The sequence below is a fragment of the Echiichthys vipera genome, assembly GCF_963691815.1.
Source record: "Echiichthys vipera genome assembly, chromosome: 3".
Lineage (NCBI taxonomy): Eukaryota > Metazoa > Chordata > Actinopteri > Perciformes > Trachinidae > Echiichthys > Echiichthys vipera.
In genome coordinates, this window is record NC_139828.1 from 27,342,235 (window position 1) to 27,357,198 (window position 14,964).

Consider the following 14,964-nt stretch of genomic DNA (forward strand, 5'->3'; position numbering starts at 1 on the left):
TCAGCCAGATGGATGTATCCCCCTCCTCCCAACGTCACATACATGCCCTTTTTTGGTAAGAGGAAATGAAGCGGGGTCAAAGTCTGACAAGATGGAGACTCCTGTAGGAGAGGACGACTGGATGAAGTTGAGAGAACGGACCTTAACGGAGAGCCTACGTCCATTTTTTATACAGCCATGGGTAGTATAGACCGATACATCTGCCGGCCGATACTATCGGCCGATATTTGCGTTTTTAGGTGTATCGGTATCAGCTGATGCAGGCAGCTGCGATGGCCAAAAGTTTTTTCCCGTCATTATTTACAGACAGGCAAGTTCAATAAATTTTCCTTTTTTTTAAATTGAGACTTGTGATAATCATTGTGTCCTTTTTATGATGTAAATTGAGGGGGGGAAAGTAGAAACGGCTCCAAATATTGGCACAAGAAAATCGGCAGTCCGTATAGGTCATCGGCTAAGGCTGATAAAAAAACAAATCTGTATCGGCATCTGCCCTAAAAAACACATATCGTCGATCCCTAGTAATGGGCTACACTTTTTATGTTTACCTACTGCTTCATTTTCTTTACATTTATCATCAAGCTGTTGCTTCTACATCAATTTAACATTGATGCAATAAAAACACCAAATTATCTTCATTCACTTGAATAAAAACTAATTATTGATCAGGCATTCAACTGTATCAGAAGTACAGAAGCTATGAAATAAAGAGATGTACAACATCAGATTTTCAACCCAAGGGTGCAAAGATGAAACAACAGGGAAGAAGTGTGCAGGATGTTAATTCAAATAGAAAGAAAAAAACAGTTCTCATATGTTGTGAGACATGGATTTTTTTTGCCGTGGTATTGAAAGAAATATTGATCATCATTTTTTAATACTAGAATTGTGAGGTTAAAATTCTATTATCATGACAGCCTTAGAGCAGACATCATATTAGTAGTTATAGTATAGAGAGCTGCTTTATATGTTCAACGGCCCAATATGCAGCAAGACAGATCAGAGGAACATGAAAGTTTTGCATTTTTCATAAAACAATGTAGACCCCAAGATTAAGAAGTCTGAGAATATTCTTCATGACAAAAAATAAATAAGAGGTGGCCGGTGGAACAATGGTTAGACAAGTCGCCCGATGTAAAGAGGCTGAAGGTCCTTGAGGCAGCGGCTGCGGGTTCGACTCTGACCTGCGGCCCTTTGCTGCATGTCTCCCCCTCTCTCTCTCTCACCCAATTTCTTGTCTGTCCTATATAATAACAGGCTTGAAAACTGCCCAAAAAAATCTTTAAAATAAATATAAACATTTTAAAAATATAGTATATAGACCGAAATGACTACTGCACAGCTAAAATAGACTTTCAGGGTAGGATCAACTATTTTAAACAAAAGTACCCTGCATGTCTGGGAGTGGTAGTGACTGGAGTGGGAGGTTTCATCTTACAACAAAAGTTGCTGTTTTCTTGTCCAGTGAAAACTGTGTGTCAACTGCACTGTGATAAATAAAACCAACTGCATTTATTATTTACACCCTCTGTCTACTTTTAATTAACGGAAATGTCATTATCCCGTTGTTGTCCATAGGGCAATTTCCTTTGCTGTTACAGTAATAACAAGGGGCAGCCCGGATAAGTTGAGCTAATATTGATCAAAGATAGAATAGAGTATTAAACAATATGGTCAATGACCTACTGACTGCCGTTAATTACATTAAGCCATACTTTTGAGGGTTTAAAAAATACACATAATAGAACCTTTAGGTCTTCAAGTTCTCATGGTTTATTGAAACACAGCAACATGGGCATCCCAACAGAGTCTTTGAGCTGTTTTCTTGATGCTGGCGAACAGCCAGAGCCAATAAATATTATTTCCTTTTGAGTGCATTGTGAAACCAGCTTGCATGCATCACTTAGGCAAGAAGAATTATTTTCAGCTGATTCTAATTCAAAAACAACTTCATCAAGTTCAAAAGCCCTTGGTCAAACAGGACCTGGCTTCTTAGAAAGGCAATGAATTGTGTACTAGTCACAGTCCGTCCCCCACTGCTAAAAAACTTTATCTACTACCCTCACTCTCAAAACTGCAACAATTAATAAATGTTAGTTATTATACTGTGGCTACTCATTCGGACCCGACAGGTTGGACAAATATTTACAAATGATGTTTGGGTCGGGTTCAGCCTACTTGACATGGTGCTTCAAGTTCTTTTGCTTTCCTCTATGGTAAAAAGGATCGTCTTGAACAATGACTAATCTAATTTTGCAGAAAAGCCGAAACATATTAGTAAATTGGCATGGAGCCAGTAGTCTATAACTGCTTTGCCATGCTTTTTTTAAAATATTTTTTTAATGAATTTTTTCTTCTTTTTATTAGAACAGCTGAAGAGTGACAGGAAAGGGGAGAGAGCGGGGTGACTCATAGCAAAAGGCTGCAGGTCAGACTGAAACTACATGGCACTCTACCCAGTGATCTAGAGGTCACCCAACAAAATATTGTTTTGATATTCAGATAAAACAGCCATGATGGGCCCAGCAAAGAAATGCTGACTCAAGGCTGATCTCATGCTTTAAAATTGTAGCCTGTTCACCTTTAGATCTTTGTTCCACAGTAGAAACAACACAAGCATTGTAACCATTGTGTTTCAGAGCTTGCCTTTGCTACAAGGCTCAACTATCCCACGGTTACAGCACATATCTAAACAGGCATCAGCTTATACAGAATCATCCAGGCTCCAGGAAGAAAACATAGACAAAAAGATTAAAGCAGGGCCTGGAGATGCCTTAGTGTCCAAATGATGCTGACAGGATAAGCAGTATAATGGGATGTAGAAGGACAGAAATACATCTGATTAAAAAGAACAATAAAAAAAAAGCCATCACTGAATACACAATGAAATCAGGACGTTCCTACATTTCTGCAGTCCCACAGCATCTCTGCCACCTGATTGTATGCAGGTTGTCTGGAAGTGATTCATTTCCTTGTGCACCGAGTTAGATAAAACACTCCCTACTATGTTAAACTGGATTGATAAATGTTCAGCTTCCCTCCACTCCATAAATCCCAGTGGGGTGTTCTGCGTGGTGCTCACACTGGCATCTCAATGAGACAATATATTCTTACAGTCTTATGTACAGCATTGTACAGTGCAGATTCAAAACATTTGCTTATATAATTTTTTAAAAATGACACAGCTCGTCAATAAATAAAAACCCACTAAACATTGCTCCATTTTATTCTTACAGCAGATTGCATTCAGGCTACGGCATCCCCATGATGAGGGCTCATCTGGGGAGCTAGGGAAAGGGTAAACACTGATGGAGACCTGCTGAACTCAGTGAAGTGTCACATCCCATGCTGGGTAAATGACAGCCTTCCTACACAGCAGGGATTTTATTCACAAGGCCGTTCTGTTTGAGTAACCAGGATTTTGTTCAAATGGTATTCTCTGTCTCTTTCCTCCGAAAGAGCTCCCATAAAGCAAGAGCCCAATATATTTCTAAGACACGCAATTTAGCGAGAATGGTCTCTCCAGCTGAATCATGTGAAATACTTTAAAAGTTCCTGAATCTGTTCCTAAAGTTAGTTAGTTTCTCTAACATTTATTCTGAAAAAAAAGCAGAGTGTCATCAGATATTGGGGAACTGAAACAGACATTTTCTCTACATCACTGCATGGGCAGTAGACAGATTTGCAATCCTGTTTTATTCTGGGCAGAGTGTGTAAGTGAGGCTGTGCTCTCCCATGGGCCTTTGGGAACACGCCCACTCAGCTGTGCAGCATATGTATAGCACTACCTTCGCTCTGCTTGGTATTCCTTGGCTGCAAACCAGCTCCTGGAGGACTTAATGCACCTCTTTAGAAAATGTCAAAAAATGTTACCATTTCTTTTCTTTTTTTTAATAAACCTCAGCATGCTATCATGACAAAGCTAAAATGCTGATGTTAGACAAGTATGTTTAGTACCATCTTCGCAATCATAATTTTGCTTGTTAGCATGCTAACATTTTAAACTAAGCAATGAACACAAAGTACAGCTGAGGATGATGGGAATGTCATTAGCATATCATTAATGCATCTAGTCAAAGAATAAATGATGATCACCAAAGTTATTAACTTTCATCAGCTTAGCACCAAAGGGAGGATCTTCTGGGGACCATGAATGACTTCACAAAATATGGTGCCAATCCATTAAAGTAGACATTGAGATATTGAAGAAGATAAGCAAACACTGTGACCTGCTTGTGACGCTAAATAGGTCAGAGAATAACCAGTCCTTAGGAGTCATCTTATATTAACCATGAATGTACTGTACTGTACAACTCATCCAGTAGTAGTTGAGATATTTCCTTAAAAGCCAAATCATAAACCTCATGGTGGCGCTACAGGAAATGTGAGGGGATCACCAAAGTCATTAGTAATCCTAAAAGGATTATGATTTTCCTCATGGCAGTCCATCCTGTGATTATTCGGATATTTTAGCACTGATCAAAGTTGTGGAGCGACTGACAGAGCAACATTGTCCTCCCTATAACCATGCCTCTAGCATGGCAAAAAACAGGTACTGTAAGTACTGAAGTTGAAGGTTCAACTGTTCAGCATCTAAAAATGCCCAGTGTGCCAGGCACAGAATAGAACGCACATGCTCTGAGACATGCATTCTTGCACCAGAGCCATGGAAGTAGGGACTAGCCAAGGACGTTGCTGGGATTGACAACCTTTGATCAGTTATGGACATTAGTGGGTAGCTGAGCTGATCAGTAGCCTATCAAAGCTTTCTAGCTATGTAGTGATACTTGATACCTTTAAGGTATTGACAGAAATAAACCGGTACCAAGTAGGATCAAAACTTCTCTGATCAAAAAATACCTGCATTGGATCCTTTTTGTACCGCAATCTTATAAATAAAAAAAAAATATTTGTATAGATTTGCTCACAGCCAAACGCTGCAAGTGTTCTTTATGATTTAATGTTGTGTGATTGGCCCACTACCGCAGCAGCTACAAACCATACAGTCTGTGGTGTGGTGAAGTCAAACGCTGTGTATTATGTTTAAAAATAATACTACAATGATCAGTTTTATGTAGTTTTTGTGTACAACTCATTTGTTCATAAGATGGATATCTAATAAAGTAGGAAAAAAAGGTATCAGATGAAGTACTCGATTGTTATCGTATCACTTTAAAAAGGTGCAGTTACTGGACCCAGCTCCAAAAAACTAGGGGCAGCATTTCACCTTGTGCAAGAACACTGCTAAAGAATGTATACCAGTAGACAATAAACCTTGCAATGACCTCAAAAATGTAATAGAGATTCTGGATTTAAGAGTCTGTCGCAAAAGTCGAGTTCTCTGAGACACTAGCTCCAGCCCAGAGAAGATTTCTCACTCAGTGGAGTGCAAGGAGACAACAGCCTGGCATAAACCTGCATTCATTCAGATTAATAAAAAAAATTGTTCACTTTAGTATATGAAATTTGGCACAGATACTCTCTAAGGGCCACTATTTTGAAAAAAAAAGGTGTTGGCCACTCAAAAACACAATATGGCCACCATTTCTGTCAAATAGTCATAATGTCTGCTTTGTCTGCCGCGTCTGCTGAACGAGTAAGCTCCGCTGGGATGTTCGATTCTCCGGGGATCCGTCCATTCTCTTAACAGTCTCTCAGGATGTTTTCACACTTCCTTCCCTCCCGTCCCTTTCAGCCCTCTAAACAATCTCAGGCCGATGACTCAGCGTTTTTTGTATGTGAACACTCCAAAAGAACTCAGACCCCTCTGAAGCGAACCGTTTCCCTTCAAGTCCACGTTGTGGTTCTCTTCACCTGTGCTTTGAGAATATAAAGCGCTCCAGGTTCACTTCGCCCTTTGCCGTTGTATTTCAACCCTCTAGTCTTGCTATAGACGAGCACTTGAAAAAATAAATAGACAGAACTGTCCGCTCGTGACTAGTGGATGAGGAGTAGTTTGGTCCGAGGAGGAAACTACATACTCAGGGTTTATACAATGTTCAGGTCGTGCAGAAGCAGAACATAATATCAACGATGACAGCAAATCATTCTTCAGTCATTTTGTTAGAATGTGTGTTGGCCACTGGTTTACTAACGCGCGGCGATGAGCAGTGATGAAACCAAATTCTGTGTTATAAATGTTCATTTTCTATACACATGAGTGTCGTCACGGCATCTCATCTAGTCTACTGTGGCACATATGTCACCATCATCAGGTAATTGGCCCACAGCAGTGGAAAATAAATCAAAAACAACAACAGTCACCTTTGGTGGAAGAAGCAGGCTACGCACTTTTTACTTCAGTAAAAGTAGCAATACAACTGTGTTAAAACACTCTATTGCAGTTAAAAGTCCTGCATTCAACATGTAAAAGCACAAAAGTATAAGTATAAATATACTAAGTTGGCTACCCAAAGTAAAAGTATTCATATTGCAGACTGATCCGTTTCTGAATAGTATTTGATTATAATAATTAATGTGCTCAACACTTCAATGTTGCAGCTGGTACAAGGTTGAACTCATCTGTCATATATATACAGTTTAGACATATATTTCATATAGGTCTATTGTTGTTTGTTTTATCATATAAAATAAAATATTTTTTATAATTCACTGTATTAAATATAAATTTACAGGGCAATCGTTGCCAGAATTATGAAATGGTCAGACCAGACGATGGCTGTGATATGTGTAAACAATGAAATAGTTATTTACTAGAACTTTTATCTGTAAGCTTTTTTACCCTTAGGGCGTACTCACACTGTCCTTCTGACTGACCTGTTCCGCGCATAACTGCGGCCAGCGGGCCGTCCACGGCCAGCTTGAAAGAGGTGGGCTTTAGCGGAGCCGTTTGCACATGTACGAGCACGAGCGTGCGCACGTGTACGAGCACGAGCACGAGCCCTACGGCAGTAGCGTTATGTCCGCCTGTTCGGACATGTAAATAGAAGGATGGACCATACGCGGACATTTAACAGCAACAACAATGGCAGTGAAAGGTTCCCGTTGGTGTGATGCGGAGGTGGAGTGTTTACTGCAGATTTGGTCGGATGAAAATATTCAAAAACAGTCGACAAGACACACAAAAACTCAGAGGTCTGTGGAAAGATTTGTAAACAAAGCCACACACACGCGATCAATGCGTGTGACGTGTTACGGCGTGATGGCGTATGGACAGCAAGAAGCATTGGCCGAGGCCCTGGTAGTGTGAGTACAAACGAGACTGGGGCGCGGGGGGAGAGGGAGGGGGGACAAGTATACTAAAGCCCGGGTCGCGGTACGGAAGGACAGTGTTAGTACGCCCTTAATAACAATACTGGCCCAAATTGATGTAAAATTGAATATCTTGTTATATCTTGTATATTTTATATCTTGTTCCAAGTGAAAACTACTCATAATCCAAAGCAGTAAAGCTCCAGAGGAACTATATATGAACAGAAAGAGGAATGAGCTGAAGTGGACCAGAGAGGAACTGAGTCCTCTTTTAGGGCGCACTCGGCCCAGGTGATGCCGTGCTTTAGGGTGGTTGTCCCTTCCTCCCTCCCTCCCTCCCTCCCTCCCTCTTCCCCCGCGGACCAGGCCCGCTTTCACTCACATTACTGGAAATGATCCGAGCCTCAGCTCCATTGCTTCTTGCTTATACGTCATGACCCCTAATTTTTGGAATATTCCTATCTGACCAAATCTGCAGTCAACACTCGGCATCAGACCGCCACGAATCGTTCGGCTGCATCTTAATAAATGTCCGTCATGGGGAACAGTCTTATATAAACAGACATTAGGACCACTGCCAAGGCTCCTGCTCTTACATGTGCATCCGTGCTTTACTAAAGCCCACCTCTCGCGGCCAGCAAGGGAGCAGTAACTGGGCACGGTACAGTTGCACTCACACTGGTCAAACGATCTAGACTTTAGCCGTGAGTGCTTGGGCACGGCACGAATGGACAGTGTGAGTGCGCCCTTATATAAAGGTAACATCTCAGTTCAGGTGTAGGTTGTTTTAGTTTTAAGTATAAAGCTGCTCATGGTGCAGCTGCTTGTGTGAGCCGAGGCAGCTCTATTTCTTTATCCTCCCATGTTGGCAGACTGGACACTGCAGTGACTCACTACCACCCCTCACGGCACAAGACAGGATGGGCTAGCTGGTTAGCATGCTAATTTCAGTAGATATCTCTGCAGCATAATACACAGACTCATTTAGCTGGGAGGAGGCCTCGGGGAAGACCCAGGACTAGGTGGAGAGATTATATCTCCACACTGGCCTGGGAACCCCTCGGGATCCCCCAGTAAGAGCTGGTTAATGTGGCCCGGGAAAGGGAAGTTTCCCTCTGAAGCTGCTGCCCCCGCGACCCGACCCCAAAAAAGCGGTTGAAGATGAGATGAGATGATAAAAGTTGCTTCTTCAAAGTCTTTTGATGATTTTAGTCGATTATATTTATATAACATGTATTATATTCGTTTATATTTATCAGTAGCATCCCTTACCCATGAGTGTTTCAGTGAAAATAGTTTCCTCATTGCGGAAGAGGAGCTGATGAAGTTCAGCAGAAGAGAGCTCACCAGTCAGCCATGTGACCTTCCCCACTCTGCTCTAACCTGCAAAGCATAGCCGTCATCATCATCTGCACCACCCTTCATACACCTTAGGCTATCTACATTGCATTTCATGTTTGTGCATTACAAGGTAAGATTTTGTTTTGACTCATTTTAAGGATATTGTGGTTCTGTTTTTTCTAGAAAACTGATTCAAAAGCGCTCTGGAAATTCTGTTGAAATGTGTTGTTTCTTTGGTATGGCATCATATTAACCTGGTTCAATTACCACACAGCCCCAAACTAATGCTACGTTCCAGCCTTGCAGTTGCTCAAATTTACTTTCAAACATGCACTTCAATCTTCAAATTGTCACATAAATATTATACTTTGTTCTGTCATACTATTGTGAGAATGAAAAAAAAAATACACAAAAAAAAAAAAAATTGTGTAGTTAATGCGGAAATCATGAACTGCAACGTCTGCGTTTGGCATCCAGCTGAGCATGCCGTTCCCATCTCTCTACACTAATTTCCTGTCATCTGCCGACACTGTCTAATAAAGGTATGACGAAGAGAACACACTGTGATGGTCACCATTAAGTAGTAGTGACTTAATGATGGCCCTGGACACTATCTAATCAATGAAATATCACAGACTGAATCCAAAATCCCACTAAATCTACAGAAACAAACACTACAGCAAGTGCAAGAGTTGTTCTCAACAACCAATGGGATTTAAAGGAATCACTTGTAGAAATTATTGGTGTTAGATTTCATAATACATCACAAGTTTATTTGCAATATTTTAATCGCTGGGCAAGCAAAGCAGATATTTGCAGTTGCCACTTTATTTATTCTGTTCTTTAGCTTATCATCACTGATATGAATTGGGTGGACAAAATAACAGAAACAAGGTATATAAAGTCATCTAAAGGTATTATTGCCCACTATAGCTTTTTCCCTACATGCAAGTTCCCTTCAGTGCCAATAATCGACCCACTGTACACTGACTGATCATCATATGCACCTGACTATTGGTCAATGTAAATATTTAAGTCATATCTGTCTATACAGTTAGTATAAAACTAGGTAAGCGTGTTAAGCCCTTTGTGGTAGGTGATGTGATGAGAGGTAATTGACTTGAAGAAGGTGACTGGCATTTTCTTTGATTTGTTAGCACTCCATTTATGATAAACTAACAACACTGCAGTGATGAAGAATTTTGCTCATCAAGCTGGAGGTGTTTTACAAGAGCATAGGTGTAGCTATCGGGGCATGAGAGAAAACTAAACAGATTGTGGAACATTCTTACTATTAGACTGGTAAACTGGCTTTGTGTTTGTATGTAGAAATATCTAAACAATTTAATATCACAATGTTAAAACAAGAGGCATACAGATGATTAACAAATGACCTGTGTTGCAAAAGTTGTTGCATAGAGCTTCAAGGAACAGAAAAGTCTAAACAAATGAAACAAACCAACCTACATGAAAATCACAGCAGTGTTCTCAACACATTTCATCTCCAACCTCCTCTGATTCACACCAGCAAGATATTCTCATCATTGAGTAACACTAACAGTTTCTGTTAGGAAATGGGTGCTCACACAGGCTGGCATACATAACCTAGACATCAAGTACCGGAAGCAGTTTTTTCTGTCTGTTTCAAATCAAACTTGCCTTATCTGAGCGAAACACATTACCAGATTGAAATACATCCAATACAAACTAAAAGATTATTTTGCTGCACTTCTGAACCGTATTCCACATTTGAGACAGAATTGTGACTGTGGTATCCTGTTTGCTATAGTATTTATGCTTATCATTTCAGTATATAATAGCTGCATATTCTTGATGTGCACATGTGGGTAAATATGCAGTATCTCCATCTGCATCTGCGGTTTCACAGCCTCAGTGACGAAATGTGTCGGCTCGGCTGCTCCCTGCCCGGACAAGCCAAAACTCAGTTTCATTTGCTCAGAAAGCTGTTCCAGCACAGGACAACCAACCAAACCCTACTTTGAAGCACATTGGTTCGGTGATTCAGCAGTATTCTAGAGCCAGCTCTAGTTTGTGCGATGGCATTCTCTGTGCAGTGAAAGATGGAAGATGGCACTTTGATTCAGTGAGCAAAATCTCATGGCACTCATGCAGATGCATCTACCAAATATATTTCCATCGGTTTGTCTGAGGTGAAATGAGGCATGCCGCAGGGGATTACCTCCAAACAATTAGCTTTTACAAAGTACCATGCAGTAATGTTCCTTTGAAATCGTGCCTATGGCAAATATTGGCAAATCTATGACCCAATAAATCCAGAGCAGTAATCTGAGGTGTTCTAACAACGACCTGGTTGATTGCTCTGAGGCTGGAACTTGCTAAATACTGTTTTCACCAGGAGCGTGGGCACACAGACTTGGAAACAGCTGACTGGCCTGCTTAAAGCCTTCAGCTTTGTCAAGGAAATCTTTAGCCAGCCTCTTTTGTACAGCCAGTGTAGAAAACACTAGTATACTACGAAGTATGCAGGAGGAGAGACTTCCTGACAGCTCATTTAACATTCTGCCTGCTTCCACCCACTTAATCTGGAGCCCCCTCCTCTCTGACGTTAGCTGGTTCTTTTATGAAAAACAGAACATCATGCCATCTTTCCCTTTATAGACATACATTTTTCAGACACTTCCACAATAATGGGTTTTCACTGAACACAGGAACTATCAACCCAGAAAGAACAAGTGGTCTTTTTACCACAGCCTCTGCACCTAGCCCCCGCTCCTGACATACTTGAGTCCAGTCGTGTACATTAATAAATGATAGTGGCAGAGCTGACAGGATTCACGGCCAGCAGCAATTATAGCATACGTGTCACAAAGACACAGCTCCACCGGAGACAGCCCAATCAAACACGAGGCTGGTGCTGCCACTGTCTGGATGAACACTGGTTGACAAATAAAGTCCCCTTGCACTGAAAACAGGCAGCACAGACGTCACTCCTCCAAACTGGCTGGGACCCATCGCTGCAGACCTGCAGGTCTCCAGTGGCCTGAGAGTTCAAGCCATTTTACCAAAGATGCCACAGAATGAGTCCAACCACAGCATCTTACTTTCTCAAAACCCTAAAAAACCTTCAAGATTAAATCAGGCCAATGGTTTATCTTGCTGATAAAACTTTACAGCTATTACCATCATTACCATGCAGTGGTGATGTCAGCAGTAATTACGGGAAATGCTGATTCTGTGATCATTAGGGCACACAAAGACACTCTGCTGTTCATTAGTATGTGTGGTATAATATATGTCTCAGACACACTAATAGAGCTACAGTACATCAATTTTCTTTTGACAATGTAAAAACAAATCAGACAGAGGATTGTTCTTAAAGATTAGCGATGGGTGCGGGCATAACAAAGACTCAATAAAGTTTGCATCATTATGGAATTGAATTACTAAGTGGCCCACGTTGCTTATGATGAGAAATTATTCATTGAAGAGAAATGTTCCTCATTAACAATTCAGGCATACTGTCAGTTGGAACTCATTTACGTTCATATATGTCACACGTATGGGCAAGAATCTGTAAATACGATTTGTATATACACTTTATGATAAAGGAATATACTGTATTTGTATACTGTAAGTAAGGCCTTTTTTTCTCATCAATATATTTATTAGTCTTTTCTAAACCATTTCCAACAGGAAAAAAAGAACAAAACTTGGACAAGAACAAATCACCACAATAGGCCTCAAATCACCAAGGGGAAAAATAAATAAATAAATAAAAACTAACAATAAAAAGGGTTTCTAAGAAGTTATTTTCATGTAATGCCTTCTAATTTCAGGGAAATGGTCATTGCCATATGCATACTGTACATTGTTAGGTTGGTGTGGTAGAGTCAGATGGTTGAAGACATATTACAACACTGAGGTCAGGGGTTTAAACCGCACAAAATTAACCAGTTTCATGGCAGATTTTTCCTCGCCAAAAATTTGCCTAACTTTGTAACGTTATTCAACAAACTTCCTGACAAACGAGCTAGCATGGAGCTGTTGGTACCAATAGATTAGTTATGTTTCAAAGGTCCCATTTCCTTGGTTGGTCACTGTACTTCACAGCTATAAAACAGAGCGAGCCTCTTAAAGATCGACAATAATATCGGCCCAGATTGCTCGGATTGTTTCACACCATCAGAAAACATTATATAATGATGCTCAGGTGTAGTGATATTTTCTTACACCCCTAGTCAGTATTTTAGATATATTTCCTGTATTACTGACAAACTCTGCACAAAAAGGTACTGCAGAATAAAACTGAAGAACAAGTAGAAGGCTTTTATTGAGAGAAGGAAAAAAAGAGAAAAATGAGGAAGAAAGGGAGCTGCAGTAAACCATAAGCCTTTGTTTAACATGAAGACCTGAAGGCTCTGCTTCTCTATTACAATACTAGCAGATGCTCATTCAGCATCGAAATGAGGGATAAATCTTGGTATTTCAAGTGAAATAAAGCTTTACATCGCAGGCATACACTCAAACATGGTGAAACAACCAGATTATTTCCTTCTCCTCCGCTGCAGACGTCCTTTGCCATTCAGTTCGGGAAACCTATACATCTTTCTGAATACTTTACCTTTCAGTGAATAAGACATGCTCTTTCTTTATCTCCCAAGTTTAGCCATTTCTTAAAATGTCAAAACATTACGCCAGCGTTAAGGTCTGGTAAAATACAGCATACTCCCTGACATTATGTTTGTGCAGCCAAATCCCCTTTGGCTTGTTGCTTGGCACTTAATATCATAAAATTACCCAAGAGTAAAGCCAACCAACCGGCATTTGTTTGTATTTTATACATACTGTATTTAATTGACTTTCATTTAGAGATGAGAGTGCTGTGAAAAGAGGGAAGGGAAAGTGTCCTCGTCGATGACTAACTGCTTTTTTGCATTCATTGGTTATGTTTACTCTATAAAATGTTATAAACGAGTTAAAAAAAAGAGCAAATATTCACAGAGCTTAAATTCATTCCTTCAAATGTCTTGTTTTGTCAGTCCAAAACCCAACAATATTCCATTAGCATTGATACAGGGACAAGCAGCAAATCCTCCTGTTGATTTCTTGTTTGATCATTGATTATCGATTAATTGACTAATTGTTTAAGCACTAGTCTTAACCGTGAGCAGCTCAGGGCATCACTGTTGTCAGTACACATGCATTCTCAGGATTGCTTTAACTTCAGTTAACATACATCCAACATTATTCAGATTATAAGAGTGCTACGCTGTCATAAATGAGACATTATACTATGCAACACATGACCCCACTGTACAGGATGATCAGTAATGTTCATTTGGCTGCTAAAGACGTCTGAATTAGGCCAAAAACACACCTACCCTGTTCAAAAGACAAACCTAAAGACTCAAACCATGTCTCAGCCAGCTCAGTGTGAGCTAATGGAAAGCAAATGTGTTGCCACACTGAAGCCTCAAAAAAGGAGAAGCTTCTGAATGTCTGAGGGTGTGGGTAAGTAAAGCTTTGGATACAGGCACAGATAAAAAAAACAACAGATGCAGCAAAGATGAGTCTCCACAAGATGTCACAATAATGACTTGGGTCATTTAAAGACGACCGTGTGCCTTCTCGCATGGATTGTTATAGTAAAATAATAATGAATACAACAAGTCATAATGCAAACTTGGTCAGCGTCAGCAGGCAGACTGGACCAACTCCAGCCCAGAGACAGCTGGCTGCAGCCGCACAAGTTCTCTCATCGCCACTGAAAACCTGGGTGTGTCTCAGCACAGGGAGATTTGACAACTTGTATCCTCCACAGCATCAGACCCGAGGCTGCACAGTCTCCCTGCGGACACATATTCACTCATTCACGGAGAATTACCCGGTCCCTGCATAAATCCTAATAGCTGGTTCAGGATGTTTCAAATTAATAGCGGGCTTAAACGCTTTACAAGGTGGACATTAAAGCTTTATGTGAGCCTCTTTCACTGTAAAACTTAGAGACTCGCACACTCCAGTCTATTGTGTGGAGCCTTACATTCTGGTGATTTGATTAAAACAAAGCCCTCTCACACTGGAAACACACATTTGACCAGTGAAGACGTGTCTGCGTGCTCCAGTTTGAACCCTGCAGGTCAACAGAGGCGCTAGCTAGCTAAATGTGCCTTTCTTCAACAGGGTGAACTTGCTGGCTGGCCCGCAGGTGCATCGGGTTCACTTGACACGCGACCAAAAATGAACTTCTAATGAGAATGAAACATGTCTTACCACTTTGCTCCCCCAGAAAGACGAGTTTGAATTTTCTTAAAGGGTTTCCAAAGTCACTGCCCACGGACATTTTGAGGAGGAGGAAGGGGGCCGTGGACACCGGAGGACGGGCTGAGTGTACTTGGTGAAGATGCTGGACGGGAAACACAGGGATGTCGC

At 40.8% G+C, this 14,964-nt stretch overlaps 1 protein-coding gene across 2 annotated transcripts in view; it reads right to left on the reverse strand.

Moving 5' to 3' along the window:
- Window positions 1-14,934, reverse strand: part of rab6ba (RAB6B, member RAS oncogene family a) — a 56,776-nt gene extending 41,842 nt beyond the window's left edge. For both annotated transcript variants that reach the window (XM_083911333.1, XM_083911332.1), the window contains exon 1: window positions 14,806-14,934. In XM_083911333.1, the coding sequence (XP_083767459.1) occupies window positions 14,806-14,875 (70 nt within the window). In that variant the 5' untranslated portion in view covers window positions 14,876-14,934. The remainder of the gene's footprint in view (window positions 1-14,805) is intronic.
- Between the last annotated feature and the right edge of the window lie 30 nt (window positions 14,935-14,964).